Here is a 25,402-nt window from a genome sequence, read left to right as displayed (position 1 = left end):
TGTCCCCTGTGGCTTCATTTCATTCCCGCTGCCTCCTTTCCGTGAAGGACTCGGCCCCAGGACCCATATTTGTGCCACTTCCTCCTTCTCCTGCTACACACAGTCAGACCAAAGACACACAAGGAGTAAACTGTCCTTTTTTTTTTTTTTTTTTTTTTTTTTACAACAAACTTGTTTGAAAGAACTTGCAGGACAGACAGGTGTACTGAAGGACTGATGTATGACTGCTCCTCTATCCATCAACACAATTCCTCACAGATTCTTTATTGCACACTTCTGCAAATGTCTTTGGGCAAAATGGGGTAATGTATAACTTCCCGAGTACGCAATCAAAGAGGGGAAAAACTTTGCATTAGTGTTTCAGGGTGCTTAATATTTGCTATTGTTTTTTTAAATATATATATTTGTTTGTATGCTTTTTTGTGTTATGTTTTGATAAAAGCAACTGGCTTATGGAGCATTGTTTTCCCACTTCTCTAAAAATGTACTGCAAGAGCTCCAGAGAGAAGTTTATTTATTAGATTAAGGTACGTTGAATGAAGTGCAATTAGCCTTACAGACAGCTTGGGAATCTCCACATACGTTTATAGACAAAATTGGCATTGGTCTTATGTTGGAGTCTAGAGCATTAACAATTGACAAATGTTGCACAATGAAATTGAATGTATCTTATTAAATTGTTTGGCTGTTATTGGTCTTCATGGAGTCTGCCGGTTGTTTTGGGGGAATCCCCAACAGTTTTTATTCTGAGAACAATAGACGTATACAATATTTATCTTCCCTCTCCCTTTCTGTTAGTAGCTAGCTTCAGGTACAATCAGGGTATTATAGCCTGCCGGCCTGTTTTACATGAGCAGGAAACTGCTTTTGATAAAAAAAAAATCTACGTTCACGCTCATGCAAGGCCTGAATTGTCTAGTACCGAGCGTCACGGCTCACTAGGAAAGTTCATCAGAATGCTTTGAACACACAGTTTTGGCACCACATAAAGCAATTCTTTAAAATGTTTGAGTCATTAAAATAACCTCACCTCATTACACTTAATATGGCCCTTTCTATATTCATAAACATGTATGCCAGATTATTAGCTCAACGCAAAAGAAATACATGGTTTAAACAAATGAATGTATGTATTTATAAATATATATACTACAAAATTAAATTTTGCAATTTTTTTTCTCAAATAAACTTAGGGTCTTAAGCACATTTTATTGTGTTTTTTATATATATATATATATATATATATATATATATATATATAAAAAAAATGAAGCTCAGTAGTATTACAAAGATAGAGAAAAGATATTTTCTAATATTTAATTTTTTTTTTTTTTTTAATTCATTGAAAAGTCTTTCAGTAAATATCTCATAAGTGAGAGTGGTATGATTTTGAAAGCCCAACTATCTTTTGTAAATAATAGCAAAAGTCTGATGTCAAGCATTATAATTTAAAGTCAAAGATTTTTTCAGCTGCATCTAGGCGTGTGCAAGACAGTAAATCAGAACATCACTGTTGCATTAAAATTTGAGATCTGTGAGCCGAGGACTCCCAGACTCCCGGAGCGAGGTGGAGTCCGTGTGCATTCAAAGATCCACAAATAGGCTCATTGGCCTGCGGTCTCCAAGGTCATCAGACATCTGACCCAAACACGAACCTCCAGCAGCCACAAAAAGGCCCAAACAGGGCTCGTTGAGGCCGACTCAAGGTGTCCATTTACAAAAGAAAAAGCACACGGCCCAGTTGACAAATGACATGTTTGCAAAAATGATGCAAAAATACTTTCTGAAAGTTTTGAGGGGGGAAAGTGTAGTGTAATAAATTATGAGTGTGTCTGGCAAGCCCTGTCTAGCCCTGCAGTAGAAACCAGATATTCAAACAAACTGGGCTCCGGCGTGGACGTGAAATCACAGATTAATAACTTGATAAAACTGCTCACCTGCTCTTTTACATAGCATTATCTGCTGCTGAGGGTGGTTGCTTTAGTTATGTTTCCAAACCTCCTGTGTTACAGTGTAAACAGTCGCCCCCATGTCACAGTGTCAACATTCTCCCCGATGCAGGGGCTGATTTGACTTGGAAAGCACTCTTCCCCGCATCCAGTGGTCACGGACCGTTGCTCAGGGATCGTAGTGTTTCTTTGACCGTATGTGAACCACATCACAGGGACGTGACGATCATGCACTCGCTGTACCAGCCAGCCCTCACGGCCACCCCTTTACCATCCATCAGGTACAGTAAATGATGGTTGACTCTCGAGTGGCATGAAAAAGTCGTTACATGCTTCTTCTTTTTTTCCTCCTTTTACCTAAGCCTACACGGAACAAGGCCAAACAACTTTTCCTTTCAACTAAGCTTCACGAACTGAGCACAGCCTTGTTAGTCTCCTCTGACTCATGCACCAAAGTTAAAATGTGGTCGTCTAATTGACACCATGTATTTAAAAAAATAGGAACAGTGTGTTTTTCTAGACAGGAGGAATAACTTCTCGAAAGTCTAATAATCCATGCTCTTGCAGTCTAATGTTGGTCTGTGGGGGCGAGGCCCGTAGTTTTAAAAATAGGGGCAGACACGTGTTTATAATTAATGATGTCGAGTCTGACTTCAGTGTCATATGGTTATCTTTACTTCTCCACATGCAATCAGAAACAAGACAGCCATGCAGAGTAACACAGAGCAGAGTACTGGGTGAATACAGTGCCTCATGCGTGTGCCTGCTCAATGAACATTTCCAAAAGAAGCTGACAACAGCCAGAATGTTTTCTTAATGCCTTAAAACAGCAACGTTGAGCACACAGGTGAGCAAAAATAATAAAAGAATACTGGGCTCGGGAAAATCACAACATGTCTGGTTCTGTGTCTTTGGTATGTACGCACGGGACTCCCGTGTCCAATCACACAGATAATGAATCACTGCTTCTTACATGTAGTGTAAATTCTGGACATTTTAATCTATATTAATCATTAGCCACATTGGGAAAAACAGGCACGGCCATGTCCTAATTGCAGGCTTGTCTAAGTGGAGCCACTGAATTGAGCTGTTGCCGGTGACGATGAGGAGTGTACATGACAGGGTGTAAGGAAAATGAAGACAAGGGGGACTTTGCTACAGAAGATTTATGATGAGCGGTGTGCAGGGAATTCAGGTGAAGGGTGGGTCCGTTGCTTAGCTACCAGCAATACATGCGGCACATGTTGCAAGCTGTCAAGTCTGAAACAAACATACACATTCAGCACTCCATTACAGAAAGGACAGGTTAAGCGCTTACAATTCCATCAGTCTGCAAGCCGCAGTTGTTAGTCTATCACCACAGGGCCCTGGGCAAAAAACTAGGAGCCGTTCCATTTTGGCTGAGAGAAACTCCCACATTAATGATGACTGTCAAATGCCAACGTGGCTCAATGTAAGCTAAATATATGTCAGATGAGGTTGAGATGAGTCTATCATAGGGCAGCCATTACCCCGAAGGCTGTGCAACAGGTGTGTGTGTGTGTGTGTGTGTGTGTGTGTGTTTGCATATTTGCGTAAGAGATAGAATGGCAGAGGGAGAATGTGTGCGGTAAACCCCCCCACCACCATTCCTGCAGCCACATTTGCATTTCTTGAGCTTGTTGTTTTAGCTTGCACTAAAACTACGCGCAGGCACCCAATACAACTTCTACAGCTGACAGGTTCTCAAAAAACTAAGTGCTCTGATAGGGGGGAAAACAAGGAGGAGGGTGAAGAAGTGGTAAAGTGAAGGAAGGTGATACGCTTATATCAACGCCAAGCTGAAACGCTCCCAGTGAGACACAAACGCGCAACAACACACAAACTTATGGGTTACATAAGTGCTTGACCCAACACACAAACAGTGAGGAACCCAGTGAGGAGTTTAATAGTCTTCTTCTTTTATTTGTTACCGATACATATAACTACATTTTCACAAAAGCTACATTGAGATAAAAGTCAAATTCAAAATGTCTTACCAATCAAAGATTTCATATTACAATTCAAAGGAGATTCATAAAAACATCTGCAATGGGCCATAACAACATCAGTGTATAAGAAATTCTTTTACACAGTAATTATTAGGCACTACTGCGGCTACTACTATTTGGTTTGGTTAATATATAGAGTAAGGCTCAGTATTATAGATGTGATCACAGTATATTTAAGATGATTATGAAGATGTGTACACACACACACACACACACACACACATTATATTTGTGTGTGTATAGACAGTCCTGTACCTGACTATAAAAGCAGTTTATATTACTATTATATTATAATAATAGTAATATATCTTCATATTATTAAGATACGAGTGATGTTTGATAGATATTCATGATCCACTGAGTCCAGCAGAGCTCGGAGTGAGACTCATCTAAACTCAGTATGTGTTAGTTTCATCATATTTGTCATGTACTCTGCAGCTATATACTCATCATCTATACTTGAGTTTTTTGGTATTTTGTAACCATTACTTCATTCCATTCTTGGTGTTTCATTTAATTTGAAACTGAACATTATAACCCCTGAAAACTTGGCTTCAAATATTTAGCATGATAACATTAAGTATTCATGACTAAATAAGCTACTTCGTAAAAGCGTTCTTAGTTATTATTCTTTTGGAGTTTAAGTCTCAAAGACATAATTTGCTTCTTCAGGGCTGTTTGGGTTTACTTTGCTCAGATTTGACTGACAGTACTGGCAACATACTGAGCACCGCCCTCTTCAAACCAGTGAGAGGAGCACAAAATGCATTAATCTTTCATGTAAAATAACCCAAAATCTTCTAAATTTGGCAGAAAGTTCAAGTAGGACCCAATTACTCACAGTAGGAAGCTGGTTGAGAAAATAGGTTTTCAGGGCCTTTGATTCACTGTTAAAAACCTGTTTACTGGTCAATTTTTAAATATTGCAGCTGTTTTTAATTCCTGAGAAAGTTGATGTAGTTTTTCTTTAGAAACCTGCATTGAAATACATGGTAATGCTGATGTGTTATTTTGCAGAGCAGTATTGTGTATTCAAGGTAAAAACAAACGTATTTGGTCTGACTTTACTGGAATTAGTTAACGGTATTGGCGATGAGGCACAATCCATAAGGCACTCTTTTGGTTTTCCATTCTGTGCTTTTTTTGTTTGGTTACCAGTTCTTCTGTAGCCACCCGGACACATATTCATAGACCAGCAGCATCACTGCTCCACCTGTAACCGAACAGAAGACAGAGCCAGAGTGAATCAATCCGTGTTTCCCTGCTAGTGAATGAGCAGCGCGAATCAATAGGAACTGAGTTTTAGTGTCATGTGTGGGCTTTCTGGGAATTTGTGATTATAAGGACGATTTAAATACCAATATAAATAACTTTTTATTGTTACCTGGTCCAAGCCTCATTATCTTGGGCACCAACCCCTTGTATAGTGCCAAGTACCTAGAGAAAAAAAAATAGGAGGTTAATTATGTACAAATACAAAATACCATAGTTAAACCTCAAAATATGTAGATCCAGTTTTGAATCTATGTATACCTTCAGTGTGTGTACTTGCATGTGTGTATAGGCTGGAGTGTGGCAGTGAGTTCTTGCCTCGTCTGTCTGTCTCTCACCCTGTCGTCAGGTACATAGTTGAGGTCTAACGGCCAGCGGTGGCGAGTACCTTTCCCTTAATGCATTCAAGGTGATCAGTGGCTGCCTGCCTCCGCCTCGTGCTCCCTGTCCCGCTCCCTGCCCCCGCCACTGATGGCGTTAATAAGGCTCGACCCACTTCCTCCCTGGCCCTCTGTCTGATTAGATTGACCCGTGGAGCGCCGCGCGGCTCGTTAGGGTCTGCTTAACGACGTCTCCCATAGGGACCACTAATTAGCTGGGACTGTGTTGTGTTAGAGCAGGGGACTGGATGTGGCGGAGGGGGCACCCTCCATGCACCCCTGCGACGACAACGTTTCAGTGCCGTTCCTGCAGCAGCCCCTGAGGCTCCTTCGCCCACTAACTACAAACATCTCGATGGCCCTTGTCTAGTGGAGCTGCATGGGGGAAAGTGGATAGCTAAAGTAACATACACCTTTTCCTTGAAGCCTCCATTTAGAGCAGCCATTCTCCGAGGCTTGAAAATATGTTAACATTTACTGTACGTTTGACAGAATGCAGAAATGTATGTTCACACACGTGGGGAACACAGCCTGGAATGTAACGTCACTATTTAGCTTCCATTTATAGGATCACAGCTTTGCATCAAGCTATTCATGCACTTCTCCTGTAGTTAGTGCAGGAAACTCACTCTGCACAATGAAACCCTGCTAACTTGTAGCTGCAGCTGGTACATTTGTCTTTTCTGACAGCTAGTTTGGCAGGCAACCAGCTATCAGTTGCTAACAAAGCAGACAAAGTGCCTCATTAATTCTTGGACGCATCAGTGCCAATGTTTAATTTTTTTCTTTTTACTTATGATCCCCTACTTAATCCCCCCCTTGTTCTTACCCCTCCTCCCGGTACACCAGGGCCATGGACTGGAAGCAGGTGCGGTACTTGATCTCTCCGGGCACAGGCTGGGGGCCCTGGATGCGGCTCTTGGCTACGTCGAAGGGAATGTTCACGCAGGAGGAGATGGTTCCCGACACTAGGCCAATAGCAAACTTCCTCATGAACTCCAGGGTCGGGTCCTGGTAAAGAAAAGGAGACACCGGATCAAAACAAAGTATGTATGTTCAACGAGCACCATTTTACTGCTGATATTACAAGAGTGGGCACCAGGTGTTAAATATCATTGCAACGATCCAAAATATAAGAAGTGAATCAAAATTCAGCAATAAAGAGAAAGTAGTGTAATGGAGTCGCTGTGTATGTATATGTGAGTTAAAGTGGGGGAGAGCATGAGGGGGCTTGTGCATATGACTGCAAATCTGGCATGAAAGCCCTGATCATTTTATGGTAGCGGGGGGCAGATTAGTGCTTCCTGACTGTGGTGCAGCATTCTGATTGGCTGAACAGAAGCACATGTTCTTTGGGGAGCCAAGATAGAGGATTTATAAACAGGGTGCATGCAGGCAGACTGGGGAGGCATATGGGGACAATTTGGGTAATTGGGCTGTGACTCGGTACAGGGGTATTACTGTACCAAAGAAGCCCAGACTCGGAGAGCTCTGACAGCTAATTGGCCGGGATATTTTTACAAATGACAGCAGCCTCTCTGGTCCAGGCCTTTCTCAAGCGGCTGGACACCCTGAGAGTCGAGGTAAATCAACAGCTAATCCCACTTCTTCTTTTTTTTTTCAAGTGGGATGTGGGGAAAGGGGTAACATACCCTCAGCCTAAGTACACCCATCAACCCACTTCCTAACAGCCTTAAGCAAACATCTCCTCACACATTCACTTGTGAATGATGGCAGTGTGCTATCTGCCTCCCCTGTACCATTAAAATTAAGTTATGAGAGAAGCCTGAACTCGGCCAGCTTAATTTGACTATGGGTTTGAGTTGCAAGCTCATTGCTCATGTTGCTGACAAATGGGCTTTGGAGATTCTCTCTATCAGCTCAGCTTGTAAGCTATGGGAGGCCAATATATTTATCCTTGTCTCCCTCAACAATAGTCGTTGTTAGCCTCTCACAAACAGGATCATTCCATCAACGTACATACCAATGGGTAATTCCCAAAAGCGATGGCCACAATCTAAGAAGAGAGCTATTTGGGTCATCCAGCCACATAATTATCAGTCACAGAGGATGACCACTTGCTTCTCTGTATATGCGTCACTGGAAAAATGTTGGAAATATAGCAGGGCTTTGGCTCCCACTGTAACCGTCTCTTGAAAATAGTACCGTTGCCTGCTTCCAATTAGTTCATTGGAGTTAATCTAATGCTCCGGTTTGTACATATGGAACTGCCGTATGGTAACGTTTCCATTAAACAAAATTAACTTTTGTTTGGGCCATCAGGCCCTGCCGGATGTGTAATCTGAAACTTTGAGGATGTTATGACGAGCAAACAGACGAGGTATTAGCGGGCTGATCTTACAAGCTCCTCTCTGATTTTTGCTTCCTCCTTGCCGTGGCAGTCAGGCTAACTAATCACACTATCAAACACTTACAATTTCCCACTGGTGATGTGGTTGGGACACGTGCGTATCATATAGCCTGAAGTTAGCAAAAATTATGTTTAGTCAAGGTTACAAACACCAACGCAAAGCTGAAGTGTCTGTCACTTGGCTTGGGTTGCATTTTCCCCAAAAACCAAAACAGCACTGGAGGTCAGAGTGGGATCGTACCGGACTGGAAGGAATAGCATCCTTGACATTGAAGTAGAAGCCAAAGTAGATCATGTTGAAAACTCCATGGCGTCCCAGTGTCGATGTTAGTCCTTTATTCAGGCCCCTCAGTCCAAATCCGTCTGAATTAATTATGCGCCTTGCTTGAGCGAATGAAGAGGGTTGCTGTATTGGAGAGAGTGAATACAAAAGAAGGACGTGTCACATGCTGGCGAAAACCCACTGGGCATCTAGAGAAACACATTAAGGTACTTTATATCTATCAACCTTTGTAAAGGAGTCTCTGTTGGCCTGGAGACTGACTTTCACCACTTCGAACGGATTGACGACAACAGCCTCAGTCAAGCCTGCGCCAAGCCCCGCTACAGACAGCGCCTGGAGGGGAGATGGACATGATTTAGGATTATATTTTACAATTTTCCTCACTGTCTACATGAGCTTGTCTATTCTGCGCTGTCTCTATACCCAATGTGTCCGAGCTACAAGAGCTTAAGGGCGAGTCGCAGTTTCGCTTTCAGAAACTTGTTCCCCGAGTTCTTTTTGTCTGGTCTAAAATGGACATTTGTTTCTGTCAGGCTTGTCAATGGTGTCATGTGACAAATGTTTGAAGACACCTGTGTTCATTATCATTTGACAAAATGTTAGATGACAGACAAGAGGGTGTGGAAGGTCAAGGAAAGGAGAGAAAAGAGGAATGTGAGCAAAGTAGTAAGCTGTTTAAGATTTATCTTTAAAAAGAAGTGAAAAAAACACATACTAATCAGTTATTTTCTAATAACCAAAGCACTTTAATTAGTGCCACCGGAAGACTCCACTACCTATTTATGAATGTATAACCCTGACATGTAATTAAGAGTTGAATGTTGCAACAGTACATGTATTTGCATGGGGCAGCATACGTTTGCGTGTACGTGTGTGTGCGTGCATGTGCACGTGCTCAGAGAAGCGTAATGGGAACATGTCAAGAACGTGTCTATAGCTCATTACTCTTCCTGCCTCTTTATCCTGCTGTCAGGGCCCCGGGACCCATCCTCTCAGACATGCCTCGCAATGTTTACACAGCCAGCCAGCCACATTTTAATTCCTTATTTGTATTATTACTGTGTGTGTCCTCATTAATCAGAGTGAAGGCATTCAGCTGTGCCACGCTGGATAGTAGAGAAAGAGTGAGAGCCATTCGGAACCAATCCTTAATTCACTCGCACTAATGATCTTATGTGATTACAGTACTTGATATGCGAGGGCCTCTGGGGGGAAATGGGGTTTGGAGGCACTTGGGGAAGAGGAAGATGAAGAGATAGAGAAGGAGGTGGATAGCATGATAGATGGAACAGGTAAACATTTCTCCACCAATGGCTGTGAAAACAAGACAAGGATACTCGCCGTGCCGAGGCGGCCTCCACGTTGAGTTACAGGTAAGCCATTCATCACGAACTGACACTTGGCTGCCACCTGAATACGTGGGGTGTGTGTGTGTGTGTGTGTGTGTGTGTGTGTGCGTGCGTGTGTGTGCGTGTGTGTGGTGACCGCACCCCAGCAACGCAGATCTGTCGAGCTCAAAACTCTGACTCAGTATAACAGAAACCAGATTAGTCGAGAGGGATGAAACTACTTGTAGATTCATGGCCTGAGGCGTAACCATTTTCCAGAATTAACAACCGCCAAGCAAACATACATAGGAGACTGTTTATTAGGACTGTGTTATAATTGCCATTATTTTGGCTTCACTCCAATACTGACTTTGAGGTTTAAGTGACAAATTTCAGCTGTAAAAGATGTCTTGGTGTTAGTACTACTAATTTTTTTAATGTAAAACCCCTCCGATTATATTTAATCAGGAAGTTACATTGAGATCGAGATCTCATTCACAGGTGAGACCTGATTAAAATAGAAAAGAAATAGAATGAAAATAAATAAATATTGATAATGGCAACAATACAAATATAGTGAAATAGAAAAGATATATATATATATATATATATATATATATATACAGTACATACAGACAAGAGCATGACAAATTATAAATAAATGCTTTCTGAAATATCCTTGGCGTATGTATAAAAAGGAAACAAAAATACAAGGATATCATGTTAAACCGCCACACCAAAAATCAATAAAACCTCTAACAAATGTTTTTAATTGTCCCATCGATATCAGTGTGTCAAGTTTCAGTCTAACTTATTCCAGACAAATGGGGAAAAATATTTAAAGGCTGTCTTTCCAAGATTATAATTTACTGTGGGAACATATACTGTAAGCCAGTCCTAAGAACGGGTGTGAAAGTATAATATCTTATAAATAAGGTGGTCATTTTTTAAACAGTTCTTTATAGTTGAATAGATTAAAGTGCTGATCTACCTCAGAGAGACAAAGATGGGCGCCATATTGGTCAGTAATAAATAGAAGAGCTGAGTGATAAGATAGCATCAGGATGATAATGATAATCGTCGACATAATCCAACACAGAAAGAGAGGTCGCTTCCACAATCACTTTTCTACAGTAAAATGTGAAACAGGACTTATTCAGATAAAAATTACACAAAAACAAATTGCATCCTTAAAGGGACAGTGTATAGGATTGGATTGCATCTAGTGGTGTGGTTGCAGATCGCAAACAACTGATTACCCCTCGGCTCACATGCCTTTCCAGGACGTGAACCCCTAAATCTTGGTATTGCTGTTCGCCTCACTCAGAGGCCATCCTTACCATAGTAACACTACTTTAGGCAGCACCACGGTTTTGCACTCTGGGACTCACGCTACGCAAGTTTTGTTTCAAGCGTGTCGGAGAACTACGGTGGACTTCAAGTAACATAAAAATGTGAAAGGCGCTCGCTAGAGTTGGTTGTCCGTTCAGGGCTACTGTCGGAAAAAAAAATTAAATTACATTTTTGCGAATAGATCCCCCCAAAAAGCTACACACTGTCTCTTTAATTTAGAATTAAGTTGATTATAGGGTTACAAAAGTACATTTCGCATCAATCCAAATGCCTAAGTATCTAATTAGGAACTTGCTCAATCAGTGTACCATTTAAAGTGCAGATCTGAAGACTAATGTCAATTTCCTTTGTTTTATCTGTCCTCAAAACAAGTTTACGGTTAAGAAGTGCATATAGAGCATTGAATGAAAAGTGCTGATTATCAAACTGTATGAAACAGTATCTGTAAAAATGTAAGTTATTGATGGACATGCCAACATTATTAATATCATAGATTAAAACCAGCAGACACTGCACGGATCAAGCAAGATTTTAACCTTCAACTGGTCGCCCTCGGCTCATTTTAGAATTGGACGGCATTCCTCCACTAGTAAAAATCATATTTGGTATTAGCTTGTAATGTTTAAGGAAGATTACATTTGCCCATGCTAATCACGATACATTTTTCCCACACTTAAAGCTCCTGACCAGCTGCTAGTTACTCTGACTTTACACAAAGTGGTAGAAACCAAACAATTCCTCTGGCTGCTCTGTGCAGGTTCAGACAGGAACATGTGGTCATTAGTACCGCCCTGATCAGCTGATTTTAAATGAGACACTTCATAAATTCCTAAATCTAAGTGAAACTGGAACTTTCAGGTTCCATTTAAGAAGTAAGAAGAAAAAAACAGATCCTTTTGTTCATTTATTCCTGATATTTGAATGTTTTAGTTAGCCATCAAGGATGTTTTCATATGTGCTTCAAACCTAACACAAGTGTTATTTCAGGCTCTCTTCACTTAATCCCTACTTGAGAGGTTTACTGTCTAACCTGTCCAATGTGAGATGACCTTCTGTTTAGCGAGTAAAGCCAATTTTACATTACCACAATAATAAACTCGAACAAAACCATCTAACAAAACAAAGTGAATGTCTTTTTTAAAACTAGCAATAGCAGAAACAGTATGTTAGGGTTATGCTCAGCAGGTAAAGACAAGAATGTAAAAAGTTAAATTATTCTTGGCATTTATCTTTATTTTACCAGCATTTGGCAGGTGAGCGGAAATGTTGGATTTTTGACACTGGGTGTAAACGCTCTTTCTGGTCCTGTGCGTGTGTTTATTTTTCAGGTGAGAGTGTATTCAGGTGTTTCTGTGTGTAAAGACTCACCAAACCAGGAGACAAAGGGGTCAAATTCAGCAACTTCTTGTATTGCTCAAAAGTGAAGAACTGCAGAGGGAGGATCAGGATAAACAAACTGTCAGAAAGTGCATTCTTAAACTGACATCTGAGCACACATACACACCCACATATACACACACTATTAGAAGCAGCTACTTTAATAACACTCAGGAGGACGGGGAACCCGTGTGAGCATTGTATCAACTAAACTGGCGCAGGAACATGAAGCCGTACTGTGAATCTTAGAGCACAATCTCCGTGGAAAGAGAAAGGTCTAATGCACATTCTGAAAAGGAGACACCACTGATTTGTTTATCCGAGCAAAGGGCAAAACGGCAGCAGATGCGTTTAAATCGGAGCTTTAATTTGCTTAAATTCTTCGCTCCAGACATTTCTCACCATCATCAAGCTTTGTTCGGCGTGTGAGCGATTACCCCATCTTCTCAGTGTGAGCGTTTATTTTTAAAGTTCACACATCCTCGTCTCCAGTATCTCATTACAGAGCAGCTTCATGACAGGCATCAAGCCCTCTTTGTGTCAGTCCAATTATATGTTGTAAGCCTTCCTAAAACACATATGAAAAGATGGAGACTCAGGGGAAGGTTTGCTATAATTGCTTGTAAGTCAATATTTAGTAGTCCAATAGTACAAATGGGAGCGGCTGAGGTCGAGGCAGACATGGCGGAGGACGTTATGTGTCACATTTGAACAATTGCGAGTGTTTTCATACAACAGTTTACGGTTGGACAGGAGCCGGAGCATTGCATCATAGCGCAAGAAGCTCTGCGGGTTTCTATGAATTAACACGAGCATCCTTTTTCTCACCTTCACTGCTCTCTTTGGGGTCTCTGCCACAATCGGAGGAAGGATCCCTTTGTAGAAGCCCAAGATTCTGTAGAGACACAAAATAAAATGTTACACATTACTATTATATTGTGATGACGGTTACTGTTGTATAACCTTTATGACTTGTCAAGTTCCACCAGGATGTAGTCAAGAGCTGAAACAATTAATCGTTGAGTTGACCGACAGAAATTTAATCCGGCGAATACTTTGATAATTGATTCATCACCTAAGTAACTATTTAAAGCAACATTGCAAAACTTGACCAAGTTCTAACTTGTCAGTGAAGAAGATTTACTGCTTTTCTTTGTCAAATGTGATAGTAAACTGAATATTTAGAACACTGTTAGTTGGACAATACAAGCCATTTGAAGACAATTAATCATAATAAACAGATAATTGATAGTGAAAATAGTTGTGAGCTGTTGTAAAGTGGTTATGGAATTTAGAAAGTAGGCCTTTTGCAAACATACCAGTTGTTTTGCATGTGTTATTCCATTTACAACAAATGTGCAGTTTACTTCAATTTTGTCTTTCAAGGCAGCCGTTGATTTCCATTCATATCTGTAAGATGTTAAAATCAATTACAAAATTTGAAATCCACCATTTCAGTAAATTTCTTAGTCACTTTTGTCCAAAGCGACACACATATAAAAAGTGAATATCAAGTCACCATCCATTTTTGTGATGATTACATCATCAAGTTAATTCACACCTAATTACCATGCAATGTCATCATCTGGTACAATAGTGCATTAAATGGTCAGTTCAGCCAAATGACAAAACCATATGTCTTTGCAGAGACGCTCTGTTGTCTATTACAACAGTCTAATACAACAGCTCTGTGAAAAATCCCACCTTCTTGTAGGTTATAATTCTCAAATCTCTGACAATACTGAATACAGACAGCAGGACTAATACTGAGCTCAGAAAATGGCAACAGAAAGTGTATTGCTGCCGTTTGGCAACATAAATACCAAGATGTATTTTCAAACCAGAAACCCTGGCTACAAGCTCCCCAGGAATCTGCGGAGGAAATGATTTAAGAGTTTATTTCAGCCTTTGATATACTGGATGTTTCAAAAGACGGTAGCTGTATAATTTTACTCAATTTGGTAGTTTGCCTTTCCTCAATCATACGTCCAGCCATGATTTAAAGCGTACTTGGAGGCAGGAAAAAAAATAAAATGATACACTGAGTTATGTATATGGAGATGTATGCCTACATTTTACACAGACTGTATTTGGTAAGCAGTCCATTTTATGGAGTATATTTACAGTAGAGTAAATGGTCAGTCTGGTTAGATTGTTACACACTTGTTAAAACAGACAGAAATGCTATAGGATGTCTCTATAATGTACACAAATTAATTTCTCTAGGAGTTAAACTATACAATGCATCTAAAACTGCAATATTTAAACCTACATTTTCCATTTTTTCAATATCAAAGAGTATTTTCATTCTTGTGGGTAAATCATGGGAATATAATGAGAGGAGGTTATGATTTCCCCTTCTAAAAAGCTCTTGGTTGATATTGATTAACATCACACTGGAGGTTTCCCCCAAAATACGCCTGACCAGTCTTTCACGTTTACATGTAAGAAGATAGTATGTTTTCTGTTTTGCAAAGAGTGCAAAAAGCATGTTTCGTATACATTCAGAAGTGCATACATGTGCTTTTCCCCCACTCCTGAATTTAGTGAAAACATAGGTGCAATAGTTAATTTGCTTGAGCTTTTAGTTCACACTGACAGGGCCAGGCAGATGCTGTTAGACAAGATTTCAATCAAATAAAATGATACGTAACCTTTCTCAACCCCACCTATCCATGATATTTGGCAACAATAACTTGGCTAAGGTCCTAGTTCTTAAACGCAGCACACCTGAAGCATCCGATACTACTGACAACAAACTGTCGCTGGCAACAGCAAACTGCTTTTCTCATTACTAGATGTTGTTTTAAGGGGTTAGCCTCATAGTGAAACCGGTAAAACGGGTCTAAATATGTAAACAAGACTAATCACATCATTATCTTCTTACATTTTGGAACTGATGAAAATGTTCCATATCGGATCATTGCTGCGATGATGATCATTATTATTATTATTATTATTAATAAAGGGAAAATATAAAACATTCCATGGACTTGATCAGATCATTAGGATGACTTTGTATATTTGATGTGATCAAATCCTCTGTCATTATCGATGAGCTGGATATATATATTCCTGTTCCAATAAGTTTTAAAAACATCTTATTTTAAATATATTATCTTATATTATTCAATTCTAGCCATATAGAAGGTATTAAAGCTACTGGATTGCTGTTATTCTTAAGAGCTGTGAGGTTCTTACCTATATATGTGTTTGTATGTTTATGTATATTATATGTATAGATGAGCTTTTCTTAATATGTGTTTGCGAAGTGGGTTGTATGGTTCACCGGTATTCATCACGTGACTATTATGTGACCAGAGCGTATGTATTTAAAGATGGCATCTCTGTTATTATTTAGAAGTCTGAAGATGAGCATTAGCTTGAAACGACACTTCCGGATGTGCGAATAAACTGCACTTGAGGCAACCGCATTGTGCAGACCTTTATTTATATTTTCATTGCTGCCTAATTTTGGTCCAGCACCTACCTTCAACGGTTTCGGATGTGCATGAGCACATTAAATAGTTTGGCAAATTGTTATACTATAGATCATTATGTGAAACCACAGTTTAAAAAAAAAAAAAATGTCAGTGTGAGTGACATTTTTAAGCATATCTGCGAGTTCAGCCTGTGAAAAATATGACCTAGATGTTAAAATGATGAAAAGCTATGAAGTCACATAATTTTTCTTTCAGATTTTGAAGATAAGAAGATGCAGTCTTACTCTTGTTAGAGTATAAGGCTGAGTAAGATTTAAAGATAAAGTCAGATGATCTCTGTTTTTCTTATTGTCAACAGGTCCAAAGCAAAGATCGAAACAATTAATAAATTAACCAATCTACTAACAAGTGTTGATATAAATCTGTGTAGCCAATGCCAGATTCATCTCCTATTATTTTATTCCATAGATCTCCATTGTTGTTCTGAAACTATTTAAACATGCTAGACATGCTGCCTCACTGTGATGAACATGAGCACTGTAGTTCATTTGAAGTCATTTCAAAATACACCGTCCTGCTGTTGTAAATGCTCACTGGAGCAGCAAATGGATATTAATCTGTAGCTAAATATACCGTAGTACCCAACATATACTCAATTTACTCTCATTTGAGTGATGTTTGCTAAAAACTACAGAACACTGTGTTTAAAAAAAATGAAAGATCAGTTTTAAAGATACATGTTTTCATTGGTGCTCAGAGGTACAGACAGCAAAGGGAAGTTGTAAAGAAGTGAGAGACGGGCCAACACTGTTTTTGGTCTTTTTATGAGAAGTGTTGAGAAGAACAAAAAAAACAGAATATCACCAGCCTCATCCTTTAAGTCATCAAACCACAATACAAACGAAAGCAAGATGGCAAACAATGCATAACTTTCCACTTAGCTGCTTGCAGGTTACAGGAAGAGAGAGAGAGAGAGTTCATATTGATACTGAACACAGCTCTGTGGACAAAGAGGACAACGTGGCATGACCGACTGTATCTTGTGAACAGGTGGCACCAGCTCTGTTGTGGCAACATTCTCTACAAGTCAACATAGATGATTTGGGTTGATTGGGTTCACGTGTAAACATTTTTGCTGCTGGCACACCTTAGAACCGAATATAACCCGAGAAGAATACAGCAGCGAAGCCGCCTTCCAAAAACAGCAGTGAACCACAACTAATTATCAAAACACTGATCGTGATCAGGTGACAGAGCCAACACCTGAAGTTGCACACTTGGTACTGGCTCTGGTAAATCATGCCATCAATATAATAACAACGTTGGAGTAAGGGATTAAGGATAAGGAAAATCCCTACTCTAAACAGAGAATTAATCCTTTGTATTGTTTGTGTAAACACGTTATTTCAGTCAGACGGAAGACCCTTTCCTCTGCTCTCTTTGTCCATGCAAATGGTGGCCACAGATTTCCCGGGTGTGGTCAGGCTGAGGAGCCACCAGGTGATAAAGGAGGAGTGAAATTTGTTACAGAACAAATATGGCCTCTAGTGAGTGGCCATCATTTGAATCCTCATTTGATTTCCAATGTAAAGTACACACCAAGTCCCTTTTTGGCTTTCCTAAGCAAATGGCCTCCTGACACAGAACGAGGGAAGAGGGGGGGAATGGCTATATGTGTGTGTGTGTGTGTGTGTGTTTGTATGCACTAGTGTGTATGATTTGTCTTTCATTTTCATAAAACTTTCCTTTTTTAACAGCCTCCATCAGTTTGGAGAGGAGCGTAGTACAGCCCGGACCGATTAAATAAACTGACCAATAACATCCATCAGATAAAAGTTCTGACTTCTTAACAGCTGACATGTGGAAATGCATAAAGCAAAGAGATCATTTCCATCAGCAGACTTATTCATTTTCACACCACTGCTGTGGGGAAATATGAGCCGCCCCAGGAAACATTTTAACACGTAAACAACCGGCATGCTTCATCTGCAAATATTTTCCCTTTCCCAGCGTCTAATGTAACCTTGACATTGTCACTAACAGAGACAATACGGCAGAGTTAACAGTGATGAGGGGCACAAAACTTAAAAATGAATACAAAAATAAATAGCATCTAAAGTGAGCACAAACAAGTAAAAAAATATATATACTGTATATATAAATAAATGTGTTATCTATGGACAGGGGAATTGCATTTTTGGAAGATTTACATTTCTTGCTTTGGTGATCAAACATTCTGTTATTTTGTGAATTGGTGAATTTGATGCAATCCATAAGTGTGAGTTATGACATTTGACCTTTTGCCTAAATGAGTTAAGTCTAACTGTCTGCTGAAGTATATTAAACAAATAAGCTCTTGTTTTTGAATTTTTATAGTGAGAACATATTATTTAAATAATAGTTCGGAATTTTGTAAAATACTCTAATTTGATTTTTTGCACTCATGTCTGTACGCTACAAAAGACTAACACCCGGTTAGCTTAGCTTAGCATACAGACTGGAAACAGCTAGCATGGTTCTGTCCAGAGGTAACGAACTACCAGCACCTCGTAAAACTCCCCAATTAACACGCTGTATCATTTTTTTATCCATATAAGAAATGAGGTGAAACTCAAAATGTTGAGCTATTCCTTTAACATGATTGATGCTTCATACAAAACATGTCTGTTTTACCATAGCTAAACATATATAATCTGATGGACACCTTCATCTGCACCTCTTCACAATTCCATGAAAGTATATATTTTTTGCATGGGTTGTCCCAGCTGGAATCAACCGCCCTGCTCAACCCTGCACTGTCAGTTCCAGGCATTAGTCATTGATCTACTGTCTGCGGGCCAACGCGCTCCATGCTTTAATGCAAGGACCCTTTTAATATTCCTGTGGCCGTGCTTTGGGTCCCGACCCACTCTCTGGATACCACACTGGTAAAGAATGCTCGAGAATAGAGACTTTTTGTTTCCCTCCAGACGGAAACACTTAACACATGCTCATGGCTGCTGCACCCACATGCAACAGAAAAAGGAGGCTGTAAGGCAATACACCAACCAAGAGCTGGTGAGCATAGTTCACACTGTCACACACTTATGAGCACAGCTACAGGATTTCATGCTTGATTTTCCAGATTAAATAACAACTTAATGTATAATGACTTTTTAACCAAAATAATCTCCACTATAACGCTCATTTCTTAACTACAAGTGTTCAAAATGTATTCTGTTTCTGTATAAAAACTAAAGTCTATTGTGTTCAGGCTTCAAACCGTCTTTAAAGATGGTGTCACACATGCGCACATTTCCATGTCTTTCTTCAGTTAAATCACAGCGCTGGAGCAGAGTGCTCAGGTTTCCTCCCTCATCACCTCAGAGAGAGAGCGAGGCCTGGTGTTAGCCCCGTCCTGCCATGAGCTGACGGGAAATGTTTATTTTTAATAATAATTCAAAACAGTGGGGCCTAACGCTATTTGTATAAATTATAACTAAGTGGTTTGGCCGGGAGGTAATCCACAATGTGCTACTGGGGAGTCATTACAGCCTCAGCAAAAATATACTGTTAGTGATAATTGGTCGACAAGAAAGTGGATCTTCTGTCTGTAGGGACTGTCTGACACATAGGACTTTGTCGAATCAGCATACAGTTAAAATATTGGTCACAGTTGATGATGTCGATGCAATGTAATTTGACAACCGTTTTGTTATGTCAGATAAATGTTATGCAATCCTAATCCCAGGAGACACACTCAAAAGGCATGCAACCACAATGGCATTAACTTTCACGATGTGAGTGTGTGTGTGTGTGTGTGTGTGTGTGTGTGTGTGTGTGTGTGTGTGTGTGTATGTGGGTGTGTGTGTACGGTGAAGAGGGCCCAGCTACTGTAGCAGGATAGCTGTGTCTGTTGAACTGCAGCCAGGGTAGGATTTCCAACTGTCACTAGCCGGCCTCTCACCTTGTGCTCACTCACACCTCGCAGCAGATCAACTTTATATCCTCTGTAAAGCTGTCGACTCGCCGTAAACAGAACGAGTGGCAAACACTTTCCCCTGCACCTGCACTGTCTCACAGTGCTGTCACAGGGCAGGCAGAGGAGGAGGGAGCACAGCAGGACGACTGTCTTTAGTTAGTTGGGAAACCTGTAACACTTTCAGCTTTCTAGCCACTCAACCATCTTAATGCCAACATACCCATTCGTGACATTTGAATAAATCAGAATGACTTTCTAATATATTGAAGACATAAATATCGAAGCTACAACATCAGCGCTTCCAGTTAAATTAATTTATAGTGTAATGCATATCAGTCCATTTATGCTTATGAACATTTTTACATGATGAGCCTTTGTTGTTTTGGACACTGTCAACCAGTTACAGATTGGCTACTTGTGTATCTAAATTCATCTGTGTAAATAAATTGTTGATGTGTAATTGTGTTTGCAAATGTAAATTGCCCCTTGACAGATAAAGTAGGTTGAATTGCATTGAATTAATACATACAATTAAAGCCACCTTATCACTAAGCTACCTGAGTGAAGACGAAGAAATTGCTCCTTCCCTGCATTCGTGAAACAGGAAGTCTGACACCATTGGTGCTCTGAAGAAACTGTTTGACCAACTAGTGACCTTTTTACAGTTGGATAACCTACCCCTCATTGCGGAAGATGGTCCGGAAGCAATCACCAAGGCTCTTGTAGCTGTTGGGGTCACTGGTTCCCCTTTGGATCTGGAACCTGCAATGGCAAAGATTTCATTAAAGCTTCCAAACTGTAAATATAACAGCAGCTAGTCACATTGTTGTTACTTTGTTTTATCACCCTTATTGTGTAAATTACATTGGGACACCTGTGTGAAAAATACACTAAATCAATTTGACCTTATCATAAATGAGCTCATTCCCCTTCTTATGCCCCACCCCCCCACCCCCTTTCATCCCCCATGTTTTCCCGCTCTGCTAAAATGAGAGGCTCCTACAACCAAGTCCTCCCAGCGCAGGGGAGAACTCAAACATTTATTTAACCCAACCGATCCAATTAGCCACCCAACTCCCCAGGACCAGGCCTTTTGCAGCAAGCTTTTCGACTACTAACATGCTAGTAAGCCAATCCTAACAGCTCTTTAGTTACGTGTAAATTTTTAATATGATGGAGTCAGTCGAAGGACCTTTTCTTGTATAGCAAACATTCTGGTACCTCCCTAATAAAGGCTGGTGAGCTGTGTGTAAATCTTTTACATGAGAGACCAGTTGGGGGTGAAAGAATGAATATAAACGGTGCCTGTTGGAGATGAAGAGTTTTAAGGTATTGAGAGGATAAGAAGAGATCTCATTATATCCTGCCACATGGTTGAGACAACCAAACGCAACAAAACAACATGTTGAACTAAATGGTCTGATGATATTACGCAGTGATATTAGACCCAATCATTTGAGTGATTAACAAAACACAATAAACTAAAGTGTGTTTCAGAATGTGATCGATGATAATTCAAGGAATTATTAGGAAGGGAATAATTTTCCTGTAAATTGTGAAGTAACATCACAGATTGTGAGGGTAGTCACAGAAGCAGAAAAGAAGAGAGTAGGAGGTAGTGGGACAAGACAGATTTCCTCTTCATATGGCTTCAACTGCCAGGTCACAAGGTCAGCAGTAAGTCGTCCATGCGGGTGCCTGATGGGGCCATAAAGGGCCCCCAGGTTCCAGTGGAGGGGGACTTTAGTGGGGTGAGCGGCCTTTCATATCGCTAACAGATTAACATCTTAGAGGGGTGTCCCTCGAATCCTATTTGGTGGATTCCCAAATAGCTTGTAACCCATTCCTAAAAACTAGTTAAAGCAGCATAATAAATAGATGTCTGACACCATATTAAAAAGAAAAAGAAAAAGAAGGACTTGAAGTATGAGACGATGGTGGAACATGGGGTACAGAGGGAGGGGGGGGGGGGGGGGGGGGGGAAGGACCCCGTAAGATTTAAGACTACTTGGGCTTGTAAACATATTCAAATCTGGCTTAATTAAAGGCACATGATGCTGGGGTCAAGGATGGAAGGGATCCTGTCCACAGTCTGCACCGGCCTCCTTTGCTTTGCCTGCCTCGACCCGAACCGGCCCTGAGAGTGTGGGGTTGGCAGGGACGTGGTCCGGTTCCAGCCCCCTGACTCCACTCGTGACCCCGGGGTCACCTCATTTCCTCATGGCCCTCTTCTACCCTGCCATAAAAGCCAAGGACCAAACAGTAAGGCCAAGGGAGTGGGAGATAATAGGGAGGAGCAGAAGAACTTGTGGCAGCAGGGGAACTGTCAGGCCCCTGGCTAGGAAGCTGCTAATGTCGCTTTTCACAGCAACCAACAGTGGAAAATAAGACTCAAATCTTCAGTCTTTCCAATTTGAATGTTCTGTTTTAGAAGATTTGTACAGACAAAAGGCTCTAGTTTCTGTTTATAAAGCCTCAGTGAGTAAGAAGATATACTGGTTGACTGAAGAAGAGCACAAGATGGCCTCTATGGCAGAGTCACTTGGCCTTGGAGTCAGCCATGCGGATCGTAAACGCTGCAGACAGAAGACCCAAAGAAAACCCTGGGGCTTCCTTAAAACACATCGCTCAGAGCAACTCCTTCAATCATCAGCGAAAGCTAGCGGAGATACAGTATACTCAGAGGTGATGAGATCTGTGAGTTCATCAAGGGTACTCCTTTCTTCTCCTACCCATATCCCACTCTCCCTGTGTTTGTGCTTTACAGGCCCAGAGCTGCCCAGGTGAGGGTGAGGGCGAGGGCAGGTTGGTGCTTCTGTGAACGAGACAAGCACTCTGGGGTAAATAATCCTGAAGACCTCGTCCACCTGACCTCCACTGCCTATAAAAGTACAAATTCTAGGCGTCCACAAAGAAGTCAAAAAGGTAAATGAGGGCGGAGTACCAGGCTAGAGCCCCATTCTTTGTATTTTTATGGACAGGAGCGCAGCGTTTGAGGTCCTTACAAAGCCGTGTCCGCTCCCAGACCCCAGTGGTAATGGGCTCAAACCGGGGCCCAACAAGACGGGCTGTCACCCCACAGAGGACGAGATGTTGAGGTGAGGCTCATTAATGATGGTGTTAAAAACAAAATGCCTATGGAAAAGGGGAAGGGGGGTTTGATCAAAAGGCAGAGGTTTGATGGGTCTACTTTTACAAAGGGGCCGGCCATGCTTTTTAGGAGATCTCTTAAAAAATATGCCCTCAGTGGCACATTTTGATGACTTGCTCACTTTAAAATGTAAGATCTAATAAGGCTGATCATATTTATAGCTATTCAGACAGATTGACATATAAACTAACACTCTATATAAAGAAGTAATGACCCAACCTACAACAGGTAAGTATATTATGCCATCTATTATGCTATAAGATTTCAAATTTTGCCATTTTCTCCAAGTATGAACATTATGATTTATGTGTGTTGCTGTGTATTTGGACTGGTTGCTACAGTGAGAGCCTTGATCTACTCATGCCTTCCCTCTCGGAATGCCAAGCTTTTTGTTTTGACAAAAAAAATTAAAAATAAGAGACACAAAATATATGATAGAAGAAAAAGAAGAAGTGAATCACCGAAGGAAACGGCTGAAAGTTCAGTTATTTCTCATGTTAGATCTGAAGTGCATAAGACAATCCAGAGGGCAACATAAAGGGGGAATCTATTTTTACAGCCAGACAATTAATTTTAATGAGCAGGATCATAAAGATGGTAGAAGTCCATTGCATTGGTACATGAGGTTAAGAGCACTTTTCCTATCCTAAATGGTCCAACATGGCAAATGTGGGCAATCGTGTCTTTAGCCATCCTATCGGGCTTCAGGGTTAAAGAGTGGAACCATAAATAAAAAGGGTCCCCTTAGGATGAAGTGGCGGCTTGTTCTCACATAGTGGTCAGTGCTGACTGACTGTCAGTGAGTAAAAAGTGCTTGACGACTAAAAAGAACATAAAACAACGAGTATGACACTTGATGTCTGAGCACTTTTGGTTATTTTTTTTTATTTAACAAAAACATGGAATTAAACAAATGAGGAAAACATATATTGCTAGATGGAATCGATGGCAAAACTGTTTAAGGGCAAAGTGTTTGAGCATGGCAGGAGGAGGCCAATAAAGACTGACCCGCCTTGGAGAGAGGAATAGGAAAATAAAGTTGAGGGGAAGAAGATGCAAGATGGGAGCAGAGGGGAAGTGATAAACCTTTGACGCTTGTGACACGGCAGGCTGCCAGAGCTTGATCTGGACCAGGCCAGGTTGGGTTTCACCAGCACCACAAACCTACTGAACCTGGGACAGCCCACGTTATGAAGCAGGTTGTGGCGTGGATAAGGGAGAAAAAAGTTCCTCTGACTGTTGAAAGTGCTGTGACATTGCTCTTTCACTCTGGATTCGTTCTCACTCTGATAAAACCGACTCCCTTGATTCCCTATGGTGACGTTGGGACCAGTTTGCCGGTCCAGATGTCTGCTCATATACTGTGACCTCTGTGACCTGAGATCAGGCTGTGTTAGTGTGTTAGAGCAGGAAAAGAGCTGCATAAAACAGCGTGAGGACAGGCTAGGAAGGGCCAAGACTCAGATGTTTTCAGCATTACAAACTTCTGGTTGACTGACAGATCACTCTATATGTTAAGAGAGGACTGCAGCAAATTAAGAAAGCTGCTAATGCAGTGGAGCAGATGGAAAAAACGAGTACTTTCAGTGACATTTCCAGTAAGTGGTTACATAACAGAAAGGATTTCTTGGGTGTTTAAACTGGGGTCTCTTAACCTCTGCCAAATGCCGTTAACTGAAATTATGGTGCTAATGTTTGAGCATTGTTCTAATTATATGTATACTGTATAACATTACAGTTTAACAGATATAACAGTAAAAGTAACATACAAAAAAAATCCAAAGTTCTGCAAGTATTTCGCTTAGCTTAGTTCACAATTTCAATGTAGGAGACGGTTGAAAAACAAAAACAGAAGCCGTGACAGATGATGGCAGGCCAGACAAGCTAGGTCAGGACTACCTGGTGATAGACTGGTCCGGGCCAGCGACAGTAACAGGCACTTTGATGTGAGGAGAGGCTGCAGGATTTTGGAGACTTCCCTGACAGCAGGTAACCACTGGCTATAACACAGCGCGCTCCAGACAGAAGACAACTGCCCTGCATGCTTCCAGAGAGAAACCCGAGAGTCACCAATATTTCACTTAATTCAGCTCCTTGTTATATTCTTTATTCTATATAAACATTTGTAACTTGATGTGTTTAGGTGTTTGGTCACACTTATTTAGACTGGAGCTGTTATTAAGGCAGACAGTTGGGCAGAATGTAGAGAAACCATCTTCCAACCATTGATGGATAAAGAGGTCTCTAAATGAAAGGGTTATCTTTCTCTCCATAATCTTTCTGCTTTTAGCTTCCCATTCATTGTTTATCTGACATATTCATCTTTTTTCAAGCAAATACTACACTACTCTGTCGTCAACTGGTATTACTGAGGAAGAACTCAGAATGAAAACATAAGGCCAGTTCAGATAGTCACATTTACTGGAAGCTAACTGGATCTTGTACCTTAGATCCAGTTATTTTAAGTGCATCATGAGTGACATGAAGTATTATGGCTCCAGTTA

General features: G+C 40.7%; 1 protein-coding gene across 1 annotated transcript in view; it reads right to left on the bottom strand.

The window, feature by feature from the left end:
- Positions 1 to 3,865: 3,865 nt before the first annotated feature.
- slc25a21 (solute carrier family 25 member 21) overlaps positions 3,866 to 25,402 on the bottom strand; it is an 86,893-nt gene continuing 65,356 nt past the window's right edge. Inside the window, exons 4-11 of the mRNA XM_068721863.1 lie at positions 20,426 to 20,509; positions 13,172 to 13,238; positions 12,335 to 12,394; positions 8,511 to 8,618; positions 8,244 to 8,408; positions 6,461 to 6,642; positions 5,364 to 5,416; positions 3,866 to 5,192 (exon numbers count right to left, since the gene is read on the bottom strand). Coding sequence (XP_068577964.1) covers positions 5,131 to 5,192; positions 5,364 to 5,416; positions 6,461 to 6,642; positions 8,244 to 8,408; positions 8,511 to 8,618; positions 12,335 to 12,394; positions 13,172 to 13,238; positions 20,426 to 20,509 — 781 coding nt within the window. The 3' untranslated portion in view covers positions 3,866 to 5,130. The remainder of the gene's footprint in view (positions 5,193 to 5,363; positions 5,417 to 6,460; positions 6,643 to 8,243; positions 8,409 to 8,510; positions 8,619 to 12,334; positions 12,395 to 13,171; positions 13,239 to 20,425; positions 20,510 to 25,402) is intronic.

This window comes from Cebidichthys violaceus, unplaced genomic scaffold (assembly GCF_023349555.1).
Source record: "Cebidichthys violaceus isolate CVI_PGR_0920_01 unplaced genomic scaffold, fCebVio1.0.p SCAF_28, whole genome shotgun sequence".
NCBI classification, from domain to species: Eukaryota; Metazoa; Chordata; class Actinopteri; order Perciformes; family Stichaeidae; genus Cebidichthys; species Cebidichthys violaceus.
Note: the sequence above shows the minus strand (reverse complement) of the source record. Positions and strands in the feature narration are given on the sequence as shown.